The 25,957-nt window shown below is 41.7% G+C and overlaps 1 protein-coding gene across 1 annotated transcript in view; it reads right to left on the reverse strand.

Moving 5' to 3' along the window:
• Positions 1 to 25,957, reverse strand: part of ADAMTS3 (ADAM metallopeptidase with thrombospondin type 1 motif 3) — a 377,062-nt gene that overhangs the window by 159,711 nt on the left and 191,394 nt on the right. The window contains exon 5 of the mRNA XM_069743515.1: positions 7,348 to 7,541. Within this exon, the coding sequence (XP_069599616.1) occupies positions 7,348 to 7,541 (194 nt within the window). The remainder of the gene's footprint in view (positions 1 to 7,347; positions 7,542 to 25,957) is intronic.

The raw sequence follows: 25,957 nt of genomic DNA on the forward strand, positions 1-25,957 counted from the left end.
CTGGCTTACTTAGGGTGTGGTCCGCTGGCTGATTTGAAAAAATAAGATTCTTGTGGTTAGGTGACAGTGCTTTTATTTTTAGCATGTTCTAGGAACTGACACCTCTCAGTAAAGGCCCATTTGATTGCCAACAATTCATGATCACCGGTATCATAGCGTCTGAAGGAAGAATTTTTTTCCTAAAAAGTAGGCGAATGGTCGGAGCTGAGTAAAAGACCTTGTTCCTTGTGATAATAGTGCTCCAACTCCAACCTCATCAGTATCTACCATCACTACAAAGGGATGCTCTAAGTGAGGATGAACCAACAAATTGTCAGATGAGAAGGATTGCTTTAAATCCTTGATGGCTCAATCTTTGTCTGGTTTCCAGCTGACCACTTCAGTCCCCTTCTTAGTCACATTAGTCAATGGTTTGGCAATATTGGAACAAAATTTACAATAGTAGTCAGCAAATCCTAAAAAAACTATGCAAAGCCTTCAGAGATTTGAGTTTCACCGAATCCTTAATAGCTTGAACATTTGAGGAGTCCATTCAGAAACCTTTGGCAGACAAGATAAACCCCAGGAATTTTTCTTCATAATCACGTAAATAAACCAAGATGTCATCTAAATAGACAAACACTTACTGACCGCTTATATCTCTGTATATGTCTTTTACAAAATTTTAAGAAATAACTGGGGCGTTACTTAGCCTGAAAAGCAGAAGAAGCTGCTTAGTTGCATTCATGAAGTAGCTGCTGGTCAGAGGAGCAAGTCTGAGGCAAGGACAGCTGGAACAATTACAGAAGGGAGGGGATCAGGGACAGAATAGGAAGATAATTCTAGAGTCAGATGAATAGATGGGGTCAAATCTAGGGAGGTCAGTAAAAAATCAACCTCAGACAAGCTAAAGTTAGATCAGAGGGGTCACTGAGACAGGCGTAGTGAGAATTATCAGTTGGGACAAGAACATGATGAGTACAACAGGAGAATAACACTAAAGAATAGAAGCCATCCATAATTTTTCTCCTCCATATATTTCCACACTAATCTCTCAATATCTTCCCTTACGTAATCTCCGGTCCTTCCAAGACCTCCTCCTCTCCTCCACGCTTATTCGCTCCTCACTCAATCGCCTCGAAGACTTCTCCCAAATAATAATAATAATAATTTTTATTTATATAGCGCCAACATATTCCGCAGCGCTTTACAAATTATAGAGGGGACTTGTACAGACAATAGACATTACAGCATAACAGAAATACAGTTCAAAACAGATACCAGGAGGAATGAGGGCCCTGCTCGCAAGCTTACAAACTATGAGGAAAAGGGGAGACACGAGAGGTGGATGGTAACAAATGCTTTAGTTATTCGGACCGGCCATAGTGTAAGGCTCGGGTGTTCATGTAAAGCTGCATGAACCAGTTAACTGCCTAAGTATGTATCAGTACAGACACTCATATATCACATATATATATGATATATCAAATATCACCCATCCTCTGGAATTCAGTGCCCCAACACATCCTATTATCCACTACTTTTGGATCCTTCAAAAGAAACCTGAAAACCCACCTCTTCAAGGAAGCTTACAGCCTGTAAAGACCACACGGCCAGCTCAACACCATTGGAGCTACTGCAACCCTCGACCTACTGTCTCCTTCCCCATAATTCTGTAGAATGTAAGTCCGCAAGGGCAGGGCCTACTTCCCTCTGTACCAGTCTGTTATTGTTAGTTTTGTTTACTGTAAGTGATATTTGTATTTTGATGTAACCCCTTCTCATGTACAGCACCATGGAATTAATGGTGCTATATAAATAAATAATAATAATAATAATAAAGTTAACCAAGCACAACAACTGGTAACGTCCAGAACTATGCTGTGAGTTTATGTATGGTGTGACGCTGTCTCATTGGCCACATAAGTAAGCTGATGACACCTGCTGAGCTGCTGGACACCACACACACCCATTCTTTCTGGCATTGACTTCTCTTCCATTACTAGGGTTTTCCCTTCAGAGTGAGCATGGCAGCAGCAAGACAGAAGCAGACGTTGCTAGAGCAGGTCAATGTAGAAATGTAACAGGAACATAAGAATTTACTAAAACAGACAGGAGAGATGAAGTTTACCCTTTAAATTGATTGTCTGCTTAGATAATTTTTTTACAATGTTTCTCCAAAAACAAGCTGAATTTGGAAACTCTAGTAATGACTAGTAACTACTAGTGATGACCGAACATACTCGGATAAGGTTTTATCCAAGCATGCTGGTGTGCTGAGTGTCTTCAGTGTTCTCGAAAAACATGTCCGAGTCCCTGCGGCTGTTCGACAGGCACAACACATGCAGGGATTTCCTATTTGTAAAGCAATCCCTGCATGTGCTGCAGGTGTCAACTACAAGACATGCAGCCGCAGGGCCTCTTAATATGTTTTTCGAGCACGCCGAAAACATTCGTTATCACATTAGCAAGCTCGGATAATACCTTATCCAAGTACATTCGCTCATCACTAGTAACTAGCAGTAATCAGTGGAAAAACCTGGCAGTAAGGCTATGTGTGCACACTGAGTGTTTGCTTGCACAAATTTCTGCAAGGTTTCTGCATCTCTTGGCAGGAAAAATGCTGGGGAAAAAATGTGTATTTTTGCCACGTTTTTTATGCATTTTTGTACAGCAATTAATGCTTTTTTCAGCTAAATAAAGATACTTAAAAAAAGTTTTATGATGTAATTTCTTGGTTTAACACCACCTTTTTCATGCTGATGCAGTGGCATCAGGGTATTGGGATTAGGACTTGGTGTTAGCAGCCGTCATGACACCTAGTTCTAGGCTTAAGGCCCCTTCACATTAAGCGACGCTGCAGCGATACCGACAACGATCCGGATCGCTGCAGCGTCGCTGTTTGGTCGCTGGAGAGCTGTCACACAGACAGCTCTCCAGCGACCAACGATGCCGGTAACCAGGGTAAACATCGGGTAACTAAGCGCAGGGCCGTGCTTAGTAACCCGATGTTTACCCTGGTTACCATCCTAAAAGTAGAAAAAACAAACAGTACATACTTACCTACCGCTGTCTGTCCTCCAGCGCTGTGCTCTGCACTCCTCCTGTACTGTCTGTGTGAGCACAGCGGCCGGAAAGCAGAGCGGTGACGTCACCGCTCTGCTTTCCGGCTGACCGACGCTCACAGCCAGTACAGGAGGAGTGCAGAGAAGCTGAGCGCCGGGGACAGACAGCGGTAGGTAAGTATGTAGTGTTTGTTTTTTTTACTTTTAGGATGGTAACCAGGGTAAACATCGGGTTACTAAGCGCGGCCCTGCGCTTAGTTACCCGATGTTTACCCTGGTTACCAGTGAAGACATCGCTGGATCGGTGTCACACACGCCGATCCAGCGATGTCAGCAGGGAGTCCAGCGATGAAATAAAGTTCTGGACTTTCTTCAGCGACCAACGATCTCCCAGCAGGGGCCTGATCGTTGGTCGCTGTCACACATAACGATTTTATTAACTATATCGTTGCTACGTCACAAAAAGCAACGATATCGTTAACAATATCGTTATGTGTGAAGGTACCTTTAGTAATGAAAAGGTGTCAGCCCGACACCTTCATCATAAGCTGATAAGTAAACACAAACACACAAACACATACACTGTCACAAGCCTATGTAGGTGCCTTAACAGAACGAAAATGAACTTAAGTAGGCTTTAACCAGACAGCAACTGTTAATGTTAAAGAAAAAAAAGCGCATGGGCTCCTGCGTAATTTTAATAACCAGCAGAGGGAAAGCCGACGGATGAGGTTAAAATATTATTATTATTATTATATTGTCGGAAGGAGCCAATAGCCATAAAGGTTCCCAGGCTATTAATATCAGCTCACAGCTGTTTTCTTAGCCTTTACTGGCCAGTTTACAGGGGGACACCAGAAAAAAATTGACATAGGTTCCCCCTATAAAATCTAACCAGCAAAGGCTAGGCAGACAACTGTGGGCTGATATTAATAGCCTAGGAAAGGGCCATCGGTATTGGCCCTTCCCAGAATACAAACATCAGCTCTCAGCCGCCCAAGAAAAGGCGCATCTATAAGATGCGCCAAATTTGGCACCTAGCCTTGCTCTTCCCACTTGACCTGTAGTGGTGGCAAGTGGGGTTCATATTTATGGGGTTGCTGTCACCTTTGTATTGTCAGGTGACACAGATTAGTAATAGAGAGGGGTCTATAAGACACCTATCTAATAGTAACCCAATAGTGATTTTGTATAAAAATACAGACACTCAGAATAAAGTCCTTTGTTTGAAATAATGACATAGACTCCTTTAATGAATCTTAATTAAACCATACTTACAAACCGCCTAATCAACCAAAGCCAACGTCTCTTGCAACACAGATAAAATAATAAACCACAATACTCCTCACCTGTCCACAGAGAAGGTAATCCATAATGTCCCACGACGATCCTGATCACTTTGAGAGCAGTCACTGATGTGACTGCTCTCAAAGACAGCCAGCGATATACTGAAAGGAGGTAATCACTCCCGCAGTGTATAGCACTGAGCTGAGAGTTCATCAGCTCAGGTGATCTCCCTTACGGCACCACTGCTGCATGAGAAAGTTCTCATGTAGCCGAGCTGTGAGAGCACTGGAGCTGATGAACTCTGGTGAACTCTCACGGCAGCTCAGGGATACACTGCGGGAGTGATTACCTCCTGTCAGTGTATCGCCAGCAGCTGGGTAGAGCAGTCACATCTCCCGATGTGACTGTTCTACACGTGAGATCGCCGTAGCACACTCGGTATTACGTGGACTATGGTGGAAAGGTAAGTATATGTTGGTTTATGATTTCTAGGAGACAAGGGCATCGGGATTTGGCGTTAGGTGAGTATAATGGGTTTTTATCTTTATGTGAATGTGTATGTAATTATTTAAATTTTTTTTTCAACTGTGAGCACAGGCGCCAGCAGATGAGACTACGTCTCCCATCAGCGGCACCTGCTGTCACTGTTATCAGTGACAGCAGACGTAGCCTGATGGGAGTCGTAGTTTCATCAGCCCATGTCTGCTGACCTGCGGTAAGCTTTTTACCACAGGTCACCGCTGCGAGTCACACTCACAGCTGCGGGATCACGCTGACATCTGACAGTGTTACCCCGCAGCACTCTGACTGACAGTACTGGCGGTAGCGATACCACGGGTCACAGTCACAGCTGCGGGGTCACGCTGACATCTGACAGCATGATCCCGCAACGCTCTGACCAACTGTCTTACCGGCAGCTGCATCACAGCGATAAGAACCACTGCACCAGTGTTTCCCACGCTGCCACACAGATGACAGCGTCGGAAACACCATAGGAAGCCGGTAAATAGCAAAACAAAAACTCTGCAAATCTGCAGCAAATCCGCAAACATTTTTATCCCTCTATTTTGAAGCGGATTCGACTGACAAAATTGAAGTCAATGAGTGAAAAAAGCCGCAGAAACGTACAACTGACATGCTGCAGAAAAAAAATCACTGCAAATACTTAAGGAAATTTACTGATCATGTGCACAACACTTCAGGATTGTAATTTTATTAGCTTGCATGAGGATTTCATAGCGTTTTTGTCCTATTTCCAAGCAGAAAAAAACGCTGCGAAAACACATCAAAAAGGCACTGTGTGCACACAGCCTACAATATTAATTATCCAGCAATACCATAAATTTAGGTGCCTTAAGCTCAGTGTCAAAAATGACAGATTCTTCTCTAAGGGCTTGTTTTCACTTGCGAGGAACACGTCCGTGTCTCGCATGTGGAAACGAAGCTCTGGTGCCGGCACTGTGGAGCGGAGCGTGTGGCTCCATGTGTTCCTATGCGGCCGCACGCTCCGCTCTGGAGTGCCGGCGCCAGAGCTTCGTTTCCACATGCGAGACACGGACGTGTTCCTCGCAAGTGAAAACAAGCCCTAACAGTTCACATTGGCTTAGTAGGCTATTTGATCATTGATTTTCTTCACCAAATAACCTCTTTTTTTAAGCAACGCAAAACATTAGTTTGGAATGAAAATTTGATATCAAAGCATGTACTATACTATAGATATTATATTTTCCTTTGTAAGTATGCAATTCACACAAAATATTTCAAAGTAATATCAAACTTTTCAGCAGCCTAATTATTTACATGGTGTATAAGATCACTTCATGTCTAGCCAGAATTGCTGCATGCCACTTTGCAGAATAATTTACTTCCGATTAATATTTGCCTCCATTTATTTAGTAAATCAATAAATATTTGAGTGACTTACTCTAAAATCATCCTAAAATAGCAGAGAGTGAATGTCTACAAATATACAGATAAAGCACTTCCTTTTGCATGACAGATATAGATACAGTTTGGGAGACATATTGCGACGCAACTAATTCCAAATTCTAGAAAACTAAAAATATAAAGGAGAAAATTAAAGGGATTTTCCACGGTTAGAAAAGTGGACCCCAAGCATATGAATAGTAAAAAAAAACAAATAGTACTCACTCTCCACTGCACAGGTGTCTATGTTTTGGCTGCATTGATGACTTCACAACTACAGCGTGCATCACCACTGCAGCAAGTCAATGAGTTTAGCGCTCCGTTGTTGCTGACGGCATGAGCCACCAAGCTCGGTGAGTGGCTGCACCGGTGCTGCACTCTGTAGTTATGACAACAGCGCTGCAGCCAAAACACACATACCGCAGCAGTGGTGGGATCCGGCGCCAGACAAATGGAGGGTGAGCTATTCAAATGTCTACAGAACCTTTAATGATTATTAATATGACTTGATTTTCAGAGTTTTTACCTGGTGACAGGGATTACTATGGCATATTCCAATTAGGCTAGGGTCACACGACAGTTTTTCTCCCATCTGAGACAATCGGTCCGATAATGCTAATTACACTCTGATCAGAGTTTGATCTGATTTTTTTTTTGATGAGGAAAATTAAAAAAAAGTTTCTCCACCTTCTCTATTCAGTCTGTCCATGAAAGATGGATGTCACCCATGTGCGGTCCCATAGACCTAAATGGACGAGTGCGTTCTGATAATTGGAGGCAAATTGTGCATGCTGCGATTTTTTTCCTGGAATCACCTGGTCCAAAGACAAAATTGGACATGTGCACGACCTCACTGAATAACATATGCACAGCCTCATTGAATAACATGGGGGTGAGTGCTAGCAATCAAAACAATGGCTAACATTCATCCAATTTTTATGGTCCTGTTGTACGAACTGTACGAAATATTCATTTTGGGTATTACAAGACAAATTCTGAACTGATGGTCTGACCAGTTCTGCAGCACCGATTGTCTGTCTGTGTTGGGCTGGATTTCAACTTCAACTGATGAGAAAAATGTCATACTCACAATGTTCATGAGCGTAAGGAGGTAGTTCTGTACATGTTCTTTACCGTGGAACCTGACTACAGAGTCGTCCACTCCTAGCAGCACTTCAATATTGTAGTCATTGTCTGTTGTGTGCCTACGCCGTCGCAGTGTCTCGTTCACTTGTCTTTCAACACTGCTATAGACACTGTCCAAATCATCAAGGCCAGAAAAGTCTGCAAAACATATAAGTAATGATAAAAAAAAGTCAGCAAAAATAGCATAACTACATAAGACTACGTATTTTTTGATCTAGGTTCACACTATACTCAATGGCCCTATTACCAGCTCCTTGCTTGAAAAAATTCTGTTTATGCACTCTCTGTAGATCCTGTGTACCAACAACAATTGTTATAATAGGGTCCCAGTTCATATTAGCCTCACGAACCCCCCAATATGAAGGGCCATATTTTAATCTTTTTTTTTACTATGGGGACATCCTCTATATATTTCGTGAGGTCCTCTATATTTAAAATAATTTTTGACAACCTGTTTTTAATATTCTGGTAAATGTAGGAATTGTTTTGAAAACCTTCTCAAAATAAAAATACCATAGCTGTCATAAAATGTGAGTAATTGTATAAGATAGTGGCATTGTCCAGAATCTGCCATTTTTAGTATAATAATTGTGAACAACAAAAGTGAACAACTTTATTGAGATAACAATAAAACATGGTATAAAAACAAAAAAAGACAGGGAAATGACAGTGGTGAACCAATTGATGGAACCACGGTAAACAGACAGGTAAAGAGAACCACAGGCCAAATAATTGTAACCATAAGACTGCTCAAAAGTGCATTGTGCTAAAAGGTATGCTAGTGTAGGTAGTTTATATGAGAAGTATATCCAAAGGTAAATCTACACCGGGAGCACAGAAAAGATCCCAAGAGGGTACAGAGCAAAGACCGTGAAGGTAAAAATCATATATTCCTGAGGGATTACCTGAAGGAACGTGGTGCCACCCACCTCAACGCACGTTTCGGCGTAGTGCCTTCTTCCGGGAGTAACTTTTTAGTACTTTAGTTTTTGCTGGTGCTTTTCTTGATATGATTTTCATTTTCTTTGCACTTAACCTTCCCTATACGTCCTTGCACCCCTATATGCTGATCCTTTGATTAGCGGTACAATTTGTGGGTGTTGGTTTGGTACATAGGTTTCATTTTTAGTATAATGCAAATGCTTTGGAGCCCAGGAGGCATCAGATCTCAGACTCCTTGACTATCCCGATTCATGGTGAAGTGACTCGGCGTCACACACGTTCTTCACTATGCGTTCAAAATACTAACATGGTAACTGTAACAAAAACCAAGACGTACCCAAATACCACAGCTTTAGAAGAGCAGTGTTATAGCACATAGGTGGCAAATTCACACACAGGCTCATGTCCTAAAAATGGTTTAAGACTGGTTGGAGGATTGGAGGCGGTGTCCCGGCGGAGCGTCCCGTGGGAACGGACTATAAATAAGTGGTACTCATCTCTTTAAATAGAACACTCATTCTGCTGTTTCCGTGTCAGAGGCATGTACAGTTTGGCTTAGAAATGTATAGGAGAGAGGTGGATACACAAAACCACAAATATGTATGCGCCACGTGACAAGCAGATTTTCATCAAACTGTATTGATATTTCAATAAAAGCAAATACAAGAGTCTCTGGCATCAATGCACTTAAAAAGTCATCTAATCTCATCAATCCCTTTTCCACAATGAGACAATATTATATATGTATAAAACTCTATGAAGTTTATCATTATTGTGCAAGCAAATGTAAAAATAGCACTTCTACTATATGGTTGTAGAGCCTATAAACACACTTCAAAGCGAGCACACACATCTATGCTAAATGTATTGGTATTTGGCAGTTTCTCCATACATACTTTGGTCAGTAGTCATTCCTGAGATGTTAGATGTAAATGTGCTACTGTTCCAGCAGCTTATTTTACCCCATTGACATTGTGACTTTATAAACCCAATTGCTGACATGTAAAGCGCTGACACTCTAGGGATACGTGAGACACCTATGTATCTGACCTTTGGCCGGGAGCATGTACGACTTCTTGTACCATGCTGTTTTAGTACAAGCGCCATGTGTGTTGCATTATGTCAAACATGTCCTGTTGTTTTACAGGTATCCAACTATCCTGTTAGCTCAACAAACAATAAAATCCATGACAAAAAGTGACATAAAGTATTAATTTTAACTACCAAAATCATTCACTTGCTATATTTTACTAATCACTGCCTCTTATTTAATAATAATAATACGGTAGATGGAACTAAGAATTATTACTTCATCTGATCCTAACTGTCAAGAAAGTTGAGGAACAATGACATATTTATCTTATCTAATCCACTTTTGTTCTGTGTTGAGGATCCCCAACCAACATAGAATCTGTAAAGTAAGTGTCATGTTTTTTTTTTGTTTAAAAACCATATTAATAGATTCTCAATACTGATCAATTCTAGGAACAAACGAAGCAGATTTCTTTTAATAAGATCTACTACAAAGTTGCTTACTTTCATGTGTACTATTGATTTATGGAATAAAAATTAAAACAGTTACGCTTTAATTAAAAAAACTGCTTATTTCATCCAGATTTAGTAGAAAACTATTAAAAAAAGTTGGTTTGGTGATGGCACCATCTTTCAGAATGATTGGCTACCGAGCTCATGCTCTTCCTTCTAATCCTGATAAAAATATAACAAAACATTTTAAGATAACAAAGAAGGCATAAATTCTTAGTATTCATTTAGGATCGCTAAAATAAATTATTTGATGACATGAACACTTTTCATTAGCTAGCCCACCGTTCACTTATAAGAAGGTCTGATCTATGTGAAAATATTAAAGAGGCTGTCCAGGACTGCGATGTTGATGACCTAACCTTAGGACAGATAATCAAAACCAGATCATTGGTGGCCCAACACTCGACACTCCATTTCATCAGCTGTTCTCAACACCATCAGCGATGGATGTACACCACAGCACTGTGCAGTGGCTTTTTTCAGGTACTGCAGTTCAGCCCCTATTTACTTCACTAGGAATTGAGCTACAGTACACATGAATGGTCACTAAACAATTTATTGAGCTCTTTTCTGTTTCTGTAAACTACATCTGGTGTCGGAGTCGATCCCCCACCAATCTTAAGTAAAGATCCTCAGTATCACAATACTGTATAACCCATTTGTTGTGCACATCCAAACTGTATTATATGTTCTTTTATTTTATATCTACTACAATATTAACCCTCTGTGACCAACTTTTTACTATTGATGCTGCCTATGCGGCATCAATAGTAAAAAGATATAATGTTAAAAATAATTTTAAAAAAATAAAAAATCATTATATACTCACCTTCCGGATCCAGCCCAGGCCTTTCCCGCTCCTCGCGACGCTCCGGTGACCGGTCCATGCACTGCGGTCTCGCGAGATAATGACGTAGCAGTCAGTGCCCCCTCTATACTATCCCCCCAGACATTGGTGCGGGATTTAAATCCTGCTTCGTTGATTGCTCGCGCCGGCACGAGCAATCAGCGACATTGGTGCGGGATTTAATGTTAAAAATAATAAAAAAATCATTATATACTCACCTTCCGGATCCAGCCCAGGCCTTTCCCGCTCCTCGCGACGCTCCGGTAGCCGGTCCATGCATTGCGGTCTCGTGAGATGATGAAGTAGCGGTCTCACGAGACTGCGACGTCATCATCTCGTGAGACCGCCACGTCATCATCTCTTGAGACCAGAGCGCACGAGGAGCATCGGTAAACGCTTCGCTTGGATCCGGGGGCCGACGGAAGGTGAGTATATAACTATTTTTTATTTTTATTCTTTTTTTAACAGGGATATGATGCCCACATTGCTATATACTACGTGAGCTGTGCAATATACTACGTGGGCTGTGCAATATACTACGTGGGCTGTGCAATATACTATATGAGCTGTGCTATACACTACGTGGGCTCTGCTATACACTATGTGGGCTGTGCTATACACTATGTGGGCTGTGCAATATACTACGTGGGCTGTGCAATATACTATATGAGCTGTGCTATACACTACGTGGGCTCTGCTATACACTAAGTGGGCTGTGCTATACACTATGTGGGCTGTGCAATATACTACGTGGGCTGTGCAATATACTACGTGGGCTGTGCAATACACTACGTGGGCTGTGCTATACACTACGTGGGCTGTGCAATATACTGCGTGGGCTGTGCAATATACTGCGTGGGCTGTGCAATATACTGCGTGGGTTGTGCTATATACTACATGGGCTGTGCAATGTACTGCATGGGTTGTGCTATATACTACGTGGGCTGTGCAATACACTACGTAGGCTGTGCAATGTACTTTGTGGGCTGTGCTATACACTACGTGGGCTGTGCAATGTACTTCGTGGGCTGTGCTATACACTACGTGGCCTGTGTTATACACTACGTGGCCTGTGTTATATACTGCGTGCGTGGGCTGTTATATACTATGTGAGCTGTGTTATATGCTATGTGGGCTGTTATAAACTACGTGGCTGTGTTATATGCTATGTGGGCTGTAATACACTCCGTGGGCTGTGCTATATACTACGTGGCTGTGCTATATACTCTGTGGGCTGTGTTATATACTATGTGGCTGTGCTATATACTACGTGGCTGTGCTATATACTATGTGGATGTGCTATATACTACGTGGCTGTGCTACTTACTATGTGGGCTGTTATATACTACGTGGCTGTGCTATATACTACGTGGCCGGCTGTAAACAATCAGCGACAGGCGCAGTCCGGCCTAATCCTGTGTATTCAATGTATTATTCTAAAATCTTCATAAATAAACTACATACATATTCTAGAATACCGTTATGCGTTAGAATCGGGCCACCATCTAGTTAGTTCATAAAAGGCAATCATAAGCTTGTAAAAAAGATTTCTCATACATTATTTGTGCTCACAATTAATTTTCTATATGTGCTGAAGACAAAGATTTATACTAAAGCTACCAGGAGGGAGCATATTGATGGTCAATATTAATCCATATAAAAGGAAGAAAGTATGACGGCACCAGGATAGGTAGTTTTAGATGGCCTTCAAGTGAGCAATTTACTGCAACAATCAAAGTCTCTCATGGCAATCGGACCAACGGTGGAATACAATCGCGCTGTGGTGCTCTACCAAACAGTAATTTGTATTGAACATCCAAAAAAAAAGAAAAGGTGGCACTCACCAAGCGATGTATTAAAAATTCTTTATTCCTCCATATATCGGAGTAAGGGCATGCCTTGCAGCAGGTAAAACGAGAGGGTGCAGGGAGTAAACCGGACGACGGCCGTTTTGCGCATGATGCGCTTCAACGGGTCCAGGTAACGGGTCAATATTAATAGTTATCACATCTGTGTAATGTTAATGGAAATTTTCCACCAAGTGTCATCGGACTGTCAAAGGCTCTAAAAGACAGGAGCACAGTGTACTAAAGTGGTCCTTGTGAGCTTCTCTCCGTTGTTAGGTCCTGCCTCAACCAGATCCTGGCATATGGGATAGAACATGTTCTACAATGAGCATGAGACTTCTTTTCATCGTCAAAGTCATATTCTCTTTGCTCAGTCTTAATAAATTATTCTTATCTTTGCATCTTTGGTAATTAAACTACCTAACAAATATTCGTCCAGAGGAATTAAAATAAATATTGTTTTAGCTAATTTAGACTTTGTTCAAAATTGTTGTCTTTTAGATGGTAGTCAAGGAACAATGCCCTGAAAAAAGGTTCTTCAAATGTTCTTCAAATGTTCCAGAAAGATTAGAATGTATGACAAGTATAAACAACTTTAATGGCCAAAAATGTGTACGGAATAACCAGAGGATGATATATTTAACTGTTCAGTCATCAACCTATTAAAACTAATGTGTATATAATGGCCACCTGATGCATGCTGCCCAATCTGTAGGCAGAAAATATCAAGCACTTGCTTTCTGAATACAGCCAGGTATGTTTGATGTTTTCGAGAAAAACATACTTTAGTAGCTGCCGGTGATCGAGATTGCGCTATAGACTAGTTGGACAGGCTGGTCCTTGGCTGTTTTTCCCTGCCTACTTCCCTGGATGGACAGTCTCTGCCTATGTAAGCAGAGACTTGTTGCTCCATTTCAGTTGGTGGATAGAAAGCGCCAGGGACGGAGACCACACTACAGACTAGCCGGACAGGGGGGTCCACGGCGACTTCTCCCCACCCGTTGCTCTGGAACTAAAGTATGTTTTTTTCTGAAATGCCGCCGTTACACATACCTGGCTGTGTTCAGCATGTATCAGGTCCTCTTTAAGAGACAGTTAGAGATAATTAAAGGGAACCTGTCACCCCGTTTTTTCAGTATGAGATAAAAATACTGTTAAATAGGGCCTGAGCTGTGCATTGCAATAGTGTATTTTGTGTACCCTGATTCCCCACCTATGCTGCCGAAATACCTTACCAAAGTCGCCGTTTTCGCCTGTCAATCAGGCTGGTCTGGTTGGGTGGGCGTGGTGACATTGCTGTTTCTTCCCCCAGATCTTGCATATCTTTCCGTTGGTGGCGTAGTGGTTTGCGCATGCCCAACTGCTGAATCCACTGCGCAGGTGAAGAAAAAACACGCGATCGGCGCTATTTCCCTGGTTATCGGTGGGGGCGGCCATCTTCCTGAGGCTGCGCGTGCGCAGATGGAGTCCTCTGCTGCCCGGGCCTTTAGGAAAATGGCCGCGGGATGCCGCGCATGCGCAGATGGAGATTGCGGCAGCCATTTTTCTGAAGCCGAGATGCGAACTTGGCTTCAGGAAAATGGCCGCCGCGATCTCCATCCGCGGCCATTTTCCTGAAGCCCCGGGCAGCAGAGGACTCCATCTGCGCACGTGCGGCCTCAGGAAGATGGCCGCCCCCACCGATAACCAGGGAAATAGCGCCGATCGCGCGTTTTTTCTTCACCTACGCAGTGGATTCAGCAGTTGGGCATGCACAAACCACTACGCCACCAACGGAAAGATATGCAAGATCTGGGGGAAGAAACAGCGATGTCACCACGCCCATATGACCAGACCAGCCTGATTGACAGGTGAAAACGGCGACTTAGGTAAGATATTTCGGCAGCATAGGTGGGGAATCAGGGTACACAAAGTACACTATTGTAACACACAGCTCAGGCCCTATTTAACAGTATTTTTATCTCATACTGAAAAAACGGAGTGACAGGTTCCCTTTAAAGATAATGTTTGTCTCTCAAGCAAAAACAATTTGAAATTATATTCTGTTTTCGTGCAATTTTCCTTTCTACCATAAAATATAGTTTGCTATGAATAAAAATAGGTCACATAGGATCTAGAAGGGACAAGCGCTGCCATAGACTAATGTACAGAGATTGATTGTCCCTTCCCGGGATGCAGTACAGAATACAGTAAAGGAATTGTTGCTTAGGAACAAGGTGAAAATAATTATAAAATATACATTTAAAGGACTTAAGAAAAGTGTTATGTAGAAAAAAAATATTTATGGAATTCATTACCTATGTTACTCAATTTCTGTTTTTGCTATATTTAATTTTGAGGGGTTAATATTTAACTCTAAAATATATTTATTTATGCAAAAATAGAAACACAAATTGCTGATATGTAAGTTTGCAGTCTAAATGAGAGAGAACCTGGAAGAAAAATCTCCAACAGTTGTCCAGTGAGGAAGCAGATACTGCTATACAGAGATATGACACAGAGGAAAAAGTCCAAGATATAAGTAGCATTCCTGCCATGTCCAGATTTCTTCAGTCCATACAGCTATTTACAAACACATAACATTAATTCTGCCATCCTAAGAGTGGCCAGATTCCAAAATTCATAAGAGCATATTGGCTTTTTTCTAATCTTCTTGCAAGCAAACATATGGGAACAGAAAAGGCTAGAAAGCTGTCACTTTTAGGTTTATATTGCATTCTTTAATAAATAATTCTTGTCCTCTCAGTTTGCCATTTGGGAGGATCTAATTGACCCGCTTGTTGTGTTCTTCCCTGTTCATTTCTAGCCAGAGGCTGCTGGGTATCCAGTCATGTAGACAAGGATCAATATTATGATCAATGTAATTAGCTGAAGGTTAATATAACAGTAAAGAAGGTCACAGTCAGTGGATTGAAAGGGAATCTCTTACAACTTAATATGTGAACAGGTTAATGTCTAGCTGCTTACCTAAAAAACACCTAAAACGTAAATATCTTTATTAAATATACCAATGCTAAAAAAAAACTAAAAAGGCGATCGTTCCTTATTGAGAAAATTGCCTGATAACCTGGGCCCAAAAACGACAAGTGATGCTGAGAATAACAGATTGAAGCTCAGCTATCTACATAAATAGTAACCAAAACATTGGAATACTAAAAAGACCCCTGCCATAATAGGGATAAACAGGGGTATGCCCAGAAAAATACCTCAAAACTAATCACAGTACCTTTGATATAGAAGTAATAGTGAAAATATTCTTTGGTGGATATACACACTCACAACCGATGTGCAGAAAAGAGTGACCTAGCCCTGGGTGTAATTACTGTCTGGACACCTACCTAGGTGCGGAGGTTGGCGCCCCCGCTCGTACGATGGCTGACCCTATCTCCTGTTATAGCCCTATGAAGCAGATAGTCAGAAACAAAGGGCCAGTTGGCCTGTAATTCTGTATAGTGTAAAATGCTGTGAATATAGGGTATATGCAAGATCAAAAAAGGTAAATACAGTATATATAAACAGGAGAGGGTACAATCAGCCTAAGTCACTCACACAGATATAGTAATCCCCAAATATACAGTAACATCAACCTATATTGAACAAAATATAAATTGGTACTGTCACACAGTGACCCTCATAAATATTCCAATGAATGCACAGTCATAGCCTGCAAGATGAGGATACATAGATACTACCTATGTATATGATGGTTTACCCCATTAAACATCAGAGTGCTAGTAAATAAAGTTCCAAGATAAATCATACTCATCTGCTATTGTGTGCAACAAACATGCAGGCAACTGGGCATCATGGTGACAACAATCCTTAGATGAAAGGAGAGGTCTAAACAGGCTCTCGACACGTTTCCCCTCAGAAGGTTCATCAGAAGAGATTGATACTGGCTTTATGATCAGAAGTCATGGCGAAAAATGAGGCTGCCAAGTTTTGAGGAATTTTTCCTGGGCATACCCCAGTTTATCCTTATTATGGCAGGGGTCTTTTTAGTATTCCAATGTTTTGGTTACTATTTATGTAGATAGCTGAGCTTCAATCTATTATTCTCAGCATCACTTGTCGTTTTTGGGCCCAGGTTATCAGGCAATTTTCTCAATAAGGAACAATCCCCTATTTAGGGGTTTATTAGCATTGGTATATTTAATAAAGATATTTATGTTTTAGGTATTTTTTTAGGTAAGCGTTTAATGGGAACCTGTCACCCCCAAAATCGATGGTGAGGTAAGCTCACCGTCATCAGGGGCTGGTGTAGATAAGCCCCCGATGTAACCTGAAAGAGGAGAAAAAGACGTTAGATTATACTCACCCAGGGGCGGTCCCGCTGCGGTCTGGTCAAATGGGTGTCTCAGGTCCGCTCTGGCGCCTCCCATCTTCATTCCATGACGTCCTCTTCTGGTCTTCATGCCGCGACTCCGGCGCAGGCGTACTTTGCCTGCCATGTTGAGGGCAGAGGAAAGTATTGCAGTGCGCAGGCGCCGGGCATCTCTGACCTTTCCGGCGCCTGCTGGCTATTGATTCTTGACTCACTCTACATACCCTTGTGGCCCATCTTCAAGCAAATTTCAAAATGCCTTCTGAACACAAAAATAGATCTTCGAAGCTGTATTTACTTCAAAAGATTACTGTGAATGCGTGGTATTAAGAACAATTTCTGTGTAAACAAGTTGCCAATCAGCCGATGAACAAGCAAAAGGTTAGCTCATCGGAATAAATTATCCTTTGCACAGCGCAAAAGATCATCATCCTCAATGGTGCATTGCCCAGTGTAAACAGGACAACAATGGTAGCCTACTTTAGATCGGTCAGTGTGCACCATTTAGTTTGGTCTGTCTGTGTAAAAAGGTTGTTAAATGACCAATCATGAAATGTTTAGTACCACAATTTGGTACATTTAAATGGACCCTTAGTCCAGATGCAGTCCTTATAATGTAAGTTGAAAATGCATGTGAGACTTGCTGTACAATCCTGATGTGATACTGAGCATTTTATGAGTCTAGCTAAAGAGTGCGTGCTCTAGAGTCCAAGTCTCTGCCCAACCAGCCTGACTGACAGCTGCAGCTTGCCAAACACATAAAGTGTAATGGTGGTTTAAATTCAACAAGGTAAAATGTTTGAAATCACATCAGTACAAGACATTTACATTTTTTAAATACATCTCTCTATATTTGTATCTACAAGCATTGCTTGACCATATTTTATCAGTTAAAAATCTTCTGGCTGGACTATATCTAGCCAGCAATGCATCCCTGGATGTGCAGTATGGGAAATATCCACTATAATCCTAGTCCTACTCTATTATGACAATGTCAGATAGAGGATGTTTTTAGATGTGATGTACTTGACTAATGCATAAGCTAGTGTACCAAAAATAATTCACCTAGTCAATACTCAAAAAAATAGCCAAAACTCTAAAGCCTCTAGGCACAACATAACCACCTGCTAACAAAATATTCAACGAACCAAAGATCATAAAACAATAATCGTCAAAATGATCAGTAAGTATTGTAGATGATACAGTATTTAACAAGGATGGAATGAAAATCAAATCAGTTATATTTGTGGACAACTTAAATGGTCACTGTACTTTTGGACAATGTAGTATCATATGATTATGTTGTCTCGACCCCTGGGAATTACTCTAAACTACGTGTCGGTCAACTGTCTAAGGCTACGTTCACATTAGCGTTCCGCTAATGTGCGTCGCTGTTGCGTCGGCGACGCAGCGGCGACGCGCCCCTATGTTTAACATAGGGGATGCGTGCGTTTTTTTGGTAGCGTTTTTCGACACGTGCGTCGTTTCTGACGCTAGCGTCGGACGCAAGAAAATGCAACAAGTTGCATTTTTCGTGCGTCCGATTTTCGTCAAAAAACGACGCACGCGTCGCAAAACGCAGCGTTTTTGCGCGCGTTTTTGGTGCGTCGTGCGTTGCGTCGCCGTTGCGTCGCCGACGCACCGGCGCGCAACGCTAATGTGAACGTAGCCTAAGTTTCTGTCCACTGTCTGTTGTTAAGAGTAATCAATCTCAAGAACAGAAATCTCAAGACAGATTAGTGCCCTCCAATATGTCAAAAGGCATAATGAAGTCACTGGCTTTCAGTTAGTAACAGGCAAGGCTTTTATCAATGGCAGATGAGATGGAAAAATAAAGTTCTAGCACCTGTAGTGTTGGCAGAAGGATCGAGCTGAAAAAAAAGAGTGGATAGAGAGAAGCATTAACCTCAAAAATGTTATTCCGTAATCTCTTATCAATATGCATGTAGTGTAGTGTGGATGTCATTAAATACATGCCCAATGCCGTCTTTTCTAATACCCAACAATGTTCCAATCCTCTTCTTCAAAACGCAATTCAGATTAACTAGCTCACACAGTGTCTTGCATCGTATGTTTGAACTTTAAGTAACTTCTGCAAAGTAAGTCTATGACAACCTTGATGTGAGTCTCATAGGTTTAGTCTACAAACACAGAGGGTACCGGTGTTATGGAAAACTTCCTGTCTGGTGCCGGTACCCAAGACGACTTCTCCTGCAACCCTAAATGACTATCGTCCTGTAGCCTTAACATCTCATGCTATGAAGGCCTTGGAAAGATTAGTGCTTGCTCACTTAAGACCGAGGGTCAATGCTTTTATTGATCCCCTTCAGTTTGCCTACCGACATAGATTGGGGGTGGATGATGCTATTCTTTCTCTGTTACATAGGGTACATTCATTTCTGGAGAATGACGGAGCCACGGTGCGAGCGATGTTCTTCGATTTCTCGAGTGCATTTAACTCCCTGCAGCCACTTTTACTACACAAAAAGATGACTGATATGAAGGTGGAGGAGGGGATGAGAAATTGGATAACTGACTACCTATCAGATCGGCCACAGTTTGTACAGATGGGAGCAGTGGTGTCAAGCAGATTATTGAGCAGTGTAGGTGCCCCCCAGGGAACGGTGCTTGCGCCCTTTCTATTCACACTGTATACTTCAGACTTTCAGTATAAATCTGAACTTTGCCATCTTCAAAAATTTTCGGATGACTCTGTGGTTGTGGGATGCATTAGGGGAGATCAGGGGGATGAGGAATATAGAAGGGTGGTGTCGAATTTCGTGGATTGGTGCAATGGTAACTATCTGCAGCTAAATGTTAAGAAAACCAAGGAGTTGGTGGCCAACTATAGCAGGATTAAGTTGGAATGCTTACCGATCACTATTGCTGGTCAGGAGGTAGAGCAGGTGGAGAGTTACAAATATTTGGGGGTCCATTTGGATAGCAAACTGGACTGGAGATGCCACTCAGAGTTTGTCTACAAGAAGGGGATGAGCAGATTGTATTTCCTAAGGAAACTGAGGTCTTTTAATGTGTGTAGCAAAATGTTAGAAATGTTCTACCAATCTGTGGTGGCAAGTGCCATCTTTTTTGCAATCACGTGCTGGGGTAGTAGTGTGCGGGCCTCTGATGCTAATAAGCTGAATAAGATTATTAAGAAGGCAAGTTCTGCTGTGGGCTACAATCTGGACTCTTTTGGGGAGGTAGTGGAGAAAAGAACTCTGAGAAAGTGTATGACAATTATGAACAATAATGCACATCCATTATATGAGCTATTCATGAGACAGAAGAGCACCTTCAGCAACCGGCTAATACTTCTGAGGTGTAAGAAGGAAAAATATAGGAAATCGTTTGTGCCAACTGCCATGGGAATGTACAACAATAACATTAGGGTTAAACCACCAAGGTGAATGTCTACTTATTTCTCTACATTTCAGTTCACTCGTTGTGTATGACCTATTCTAATGTATAATGTTCTTCTGTCAACAAACTGTCATGTCAACTATGGAATTCCTTTATGATTTTTATGATTTAAGTTGTGCTGCTGTGATACCATAATTTCCCACGGGATCAATAAAGTGTATCGTATCGTATCGTATCGTATCGTATCGTTTACATTGGGAAGCCATCTACCGGGCTACATGTTAACCTTCCTCTAGTGTTAGCTTTGTGTTACTCTTTCTTATGTTAACGGGTCGGTTTTGACTCGTGTCTAAAATCACCCCTAGGATACCCTAAAAGCAGTTATTTATGATCTAATTTGTTTCTTACCTCTTAGTTACCTTGTTAGGGTTTCTCATCCATGGAAGGATTGATTTTAATATTTTTTGTTGTGGCCCCCTGGGCCTTTCATTTGAGAGCATACCCTTCATTTTCAATATAAAAATATTGTCAAATAAACCTCAAGAGAATAATATAAACTATACTCTGCAAAGTACCAACTCTAAGCTGATTTGGCCATACATGCCTGGACATGTACCTAACTCAAGTTGTTGGAGGTAGGGCTGGCTGTGGGCTGTTGGTTTATATTGTGTTTATGAGTTCAGTTTTGGGACTTATTATTTTTTTTTACTCTTATTTTAGACCCCAACCACACAAATGTTATAATTTTAATAAGAGCATTTTACAATTTAGTAAAATAGTTTTATTTTATTGGATTTTGTTTAACAATAAGTTCCTGAAAAAGTCAAAAAGTCTTGATGCAATAAACAAATGTATGTAGAATTTGTATGCATTTTAGGCTACGTTCACATTTGCGTTGTGCGCCGCTGCTTCGGCGACGCAACACACAACACAAATAAAAATGCACCAAAACGCACGCAAAAACGCTGCATTTGCGACGCATGCGTCCTTTTTTGCCGAAATTTGGACGCAAGAAAAATGCAACTTGTTGCGTTTTCTGCGCCCGACGCTTGCGGCAAAAAAACCGCATGCGTCGCACAACGCAGCACAACGCATGTCCATGCGTCCCCCATGTTAAATTTAGGGGTGCATGACGCATGCGTCGCCGCTGCGTCGCCCGACGCAAACACGCAAAACGCTAATGTGAACGTAGCCTAAAACTTAAAACGGGTCGGTCACGACCCTAACACTAGAGGAAGGTTAAATACAGCTCACCTGTCCAAGAACACAGCAAAATATTCCAGTAATAGCACACATATACTTACCATATAGAAGTGTCTTCCATACACTCCTGATTGCACACTGCACTTTTGCATAATTGTTGTTTAATACGCAACCCTTGGCAGGATTACTGTACAGTTTGGACCGACCATATTTGTTGTACATTGTGTCTGCACAGTCTTTTTAATAATTTTGCCATTTTTTCTAAAAAAAAGTCTTTTACTTGTCTATATTTATGAAATAAAAATGTTATTTTAAGGCTATAGCTTTATTTTGTTCTCTTTTGGATGTATTTGTTCCAGTAATAGCAATAGTTCAAACTATAGCCAGCTCTCTCATCTTCTCAATCCCTTAAAGACCGCCGATACGCATTAAAAGTGCAGCTGTTAAAGGGCCGTATTCACTCAAAAGTAAATAAAAATCATTTCATTCTCTTCTGACATTATATAACATGTCAGAGGAAAGAGAAATGATGTCCCCAAGACCCCCTTAGTACCTCCATCATCCTCCGAGGCCCTCCTGCTCTGTCCCCTGGCTCGCCGCATCCTCTACCTAAAAAAAAATGGAAGGCACATGCGCAATGCGATCGCCAACATCTGCACTGGCCTCCCTTAGTCAAATTATTATTTTTTACATATATATAATTATTTAATTCTTTCTTGTTAGGGTAGGTTGGGGCTTAGGGTTTGAGTTCCTGACAGAAGTTTTGAAGCATTTAGCGGGTGCAGTTTTTAAAATGATATCAGTTGTGAGGAGTTGCCAACATAGAGGCACCTTAAGGTCCATTGAAATCTGAATAGGTCCCTAAAGAACCAGGTTTCGTAAATTTGTTGAAAAAAATGAGAAATTGCTGCTAAACGTTTAACCTGTATAACATCCTAACAAAATAAAACGACGTTTGAAAAATGATACAGATGTAAAGTAGACATATGATAAAAGCTATTTGTTAGTTATTTTGTACAGCATGAATAACTGGTTTATGAAGATTAAAAGTTTGAAAATGGAGCCTTTTTTCAAAATTTTTGAGAAAATTGGGATATTTTCACAAATAGACGTAAGTCATATCAACTTAATTTTACCATTATCATGAAATAAAATGTGTCATGAAAAAAAACTCCTCAGAATCGGTGTGATCCGTTAAAGAGTTCGAGAGATATTACCACATAAAGTGAGAGAGAGACTAGGAAGCAAACAAAAGTGCAATAAGATTTTATCAGATAACGAAACTTACCTTTCATTATTTACGGTATTTTTCTGATTCTAATGTCAGTGTGACTTTTTTCACATGTTTGAGAATTATTTAGCAAATGGAACTTTTAAAAATATATCAAAATTTGGTGCAAATTTACACCATCTCCCTCTGACGTACTTTTATGTGTGCCAGTTATTTTTCACAGTTTGCAAAATGGATAGCTATTTCAGCAAAAAAAAAATCGCTAAGTCGGTCAAAAGGGAAAAAAAAGAGTGTTTTTGACTTTACGCAGAATTCTTGAAGCACATACGTCAGTTAACCCCTTACTGACCTCGGACGGGATAGTACGTCCGAGGTCAGCTCCCCTGCTTTGATGCAGGGCTCCGTGGTGAGCCCGCATCAAAGCCGGGACATGTCAGCTGTTTGGAACAGCTGACATGTGCCCGCAATAGCGGCGGGTGAAATCGAGATTCACCCGCCGCTATTAACTAGTTAAATGCCGCTGTCAAACGCTGACAGCGGCATTTAACTACCGCATCCGGCTGGGCGGCCGGATATGAGCGCATCGCCGACCCCCGTCACATGATCGGAGGTCGGCGATGCTTCTCCATTGTAACCATAGAGGTCCTTGAGACCTCTATGGTTACTGATCGCCGGTAGCTGTGAGCGCCACCCTGTGGTCGGTGCTCACAGCAAACCTGATTTTCTACTACATAGCAGTGAACAGCAGATCGCTGCTATGTAGCAGAGCCGATCGCGTTGTGCCTGCTTCTAGCCTCCCATGGAGGCTATTGAAGCATGGCAAAAGTTAAAAAAAAAAAAGTTAAAAAAATGTGAAAAAAATATAAAAGTTTAAATCACCCTCCTTTCGCCCCAATCAAAATAAATCAATAAAAAAAAATCAAACCTACACATATTTGGTATCGCCGCGTTCAGAATTGCACGATCTATCAAAAAAAAGCATTAACCTGATCGCTAAATGGCGTAACGAGAAAAAAAATCGAAACGCCAGAATTACGTTTTTTTGGTCGCCGCGACATTGCATTAAAATACAATAACGGGCGATCAAATGAACGTATCTGCACCGAATTGGAATCATTAAAAATGTCAGCTCGTCACGCAAAAAATAAGCCCTCAACCGACCCCAGATCATGAAAAATGGAGTCGCTACGAGTATCTGAAAATGGCGCAATTTTTTTTTTTTTAGCAAAGTTTGGAATTTTTTTTCACCACTTAGGTAAAAAATAACCTAGACATGTTAGGTGTCTATGAATTCGGAATAACCTGGAGAATCATAATCTCAGGTCAGTTTTAGCATTTAGTGAACCTAGCAAAAAAGCCAAACAAAAAACAAGTGTGGGACTGCACTTTTTTTGCAATTTCACTGCACTTGGAATTTTTTTCCTGTTTTCTAGTACACGACATGGTAAAATCAATGATGTCGTTCAAAAGTACAACTCGTCCCGCAAAAAATAAGCCTTCACATGGCCAAATTGACAGAAAAATAAAAAAGTTATGGCTCTGGGAAGGAGGGGAGCGAAAAACGAACACGGAAAAATGGAAAATCCCAAGGTCATGAAGGGGTTATTAGCCCAATAAGTGATATATTGCTGGAATCAGGGTCTCTGCCCCTACAACAGACTGTTCCTAGAAGTGGTAGCAAAAATATGGTGACAGATTCCCTTTAAAACTTTAAAGCAAGTATCTCTTACCACACTGCAGCATTAGCTCCACTTTATAGTTTGTTCCTCTGGCAATGATCTAAAACCTGAAGCAGAGACTCAGCTCCTACGCCCAAAGATACATACAACTGAGTTCAAAATATCTTGGCACTTGCTTTTCATGTTATTTAGACAGCTTTATTAGTTTTATTTGGAAGCCACACTTCTGCTGACCGTCCCTCAGCGTGCAAGCATTGCAATGCGCTGGAAACAAACTGAACCCAGCAAAGATTAGAAAAGACAAGGCCATGATCAAATTAATAGCAAAACGCATCTTTACTACAAATGCCTTGGCAGGGCAAAAGTATTCCTAGCAAAACCACAAATGACACAATATTTAGCTCTGCCAGCGATATAAGCGTTTCACTTTCATAGAAATTGTTATCACGTTTTGTAATAATCGCCAGCGTTCATTCCCCTTAGGCCTCTCTCACACGTCTGTGTCTCCGGTACTTGTGGTGACAGTTTTCACACGTTCCAGAGACACGTACACATGTGGACCCATTCAAATGAAAGGGTCTGTGCACATGGCAGTGTGTTTCCACGGACCGTGTGTCCCTGGACAAAACATGCTGACTAGAGATGAGTGGTGTTCGAGTCGAACTTTTCACCAATTTCAAATTCGAGCTGTTTTGGGCGGTGTTCGAGTCGTTCGACGAACCCGAACAATTTGCTTAAAATTCGGCTTTTCAAGTTTCTGTGCGATAATTGTTTGTTCACAAAAAGCCTCGCTTGATTTGCACATTAAAACTGTTTATCATTGTTAATAGACTGTTTCACTGTATAGTGGGTGGGGGGGGGGGGATAGATCTGTGCTGAAATAACGCCAATCTCAATTTTTTTTTCTTTCCCGCATTTACACTGGGGCGGTGCAGTCTCTCAGCCTATCAGCAGTGCGCACACACAGCAATGTGCATGTGATGCACACAAGCAAGGTCATGTGTCATTGGCTGTGTATGTCACATGTCCTTGCCCTATAAGAACCAGCCATTTGCCCCGAAGCCACCATTTCCTCACTGCTGCAGCTTAGTGTTAGACGGCACCGCTGCTGCTGTGGCCGCTATACAGACTAAAGGTACTGTCACACTAGACGATATCGCTAGCGATCCGTGACGTTGCAGCGTCCTCGCTAGCGATATCGTCCAGTGTGACAGGCAGCAGCGATCAGGCCCCTGCTGGGAGATCGCTGGTCGGGGAAGAAAGTCCAGAACTTTATTTCGTCGCTGGACTCCCCGTAGACATCGCTGAATCGGCGTGTGTGACACCGATTCAGCAATGTCTTCCCTGGTAACCAGGGTAAACATCGGGTAACTAAGCGCAGGGCTGCGCTTAGTAACCCGATGTTTACCCTGGTTACCATCCTAAAAGTAAAAAAACAAACACTACATACTTACCTACAGCCGTCTGTCCTCCAGCGCTGTGCTCTGCACTCCTCCTGCTCTGGCTGTGAGCGTCGGTCAGCCGGAAAGCAGAGCGGTGACGTCACCGCTCTGCTTTCTGGCTGCCCGGCGCT

The sequence above is a fragment of the Ranitomeya imitator genome, chromosome 1 (assembly GCF_032444005.1).
Source record: "Ranitomeya imitator isolate aRanImi1 chromosome 1, aRanImi1.pri, whole genome shotgun sequence".
Taxonomy (NCBI): Eukaryota; Metazoa; Chordata; class Amphibia; order Anura; family Dendrobatidae; genus Ranitomeya; species Ranitomeya imitator.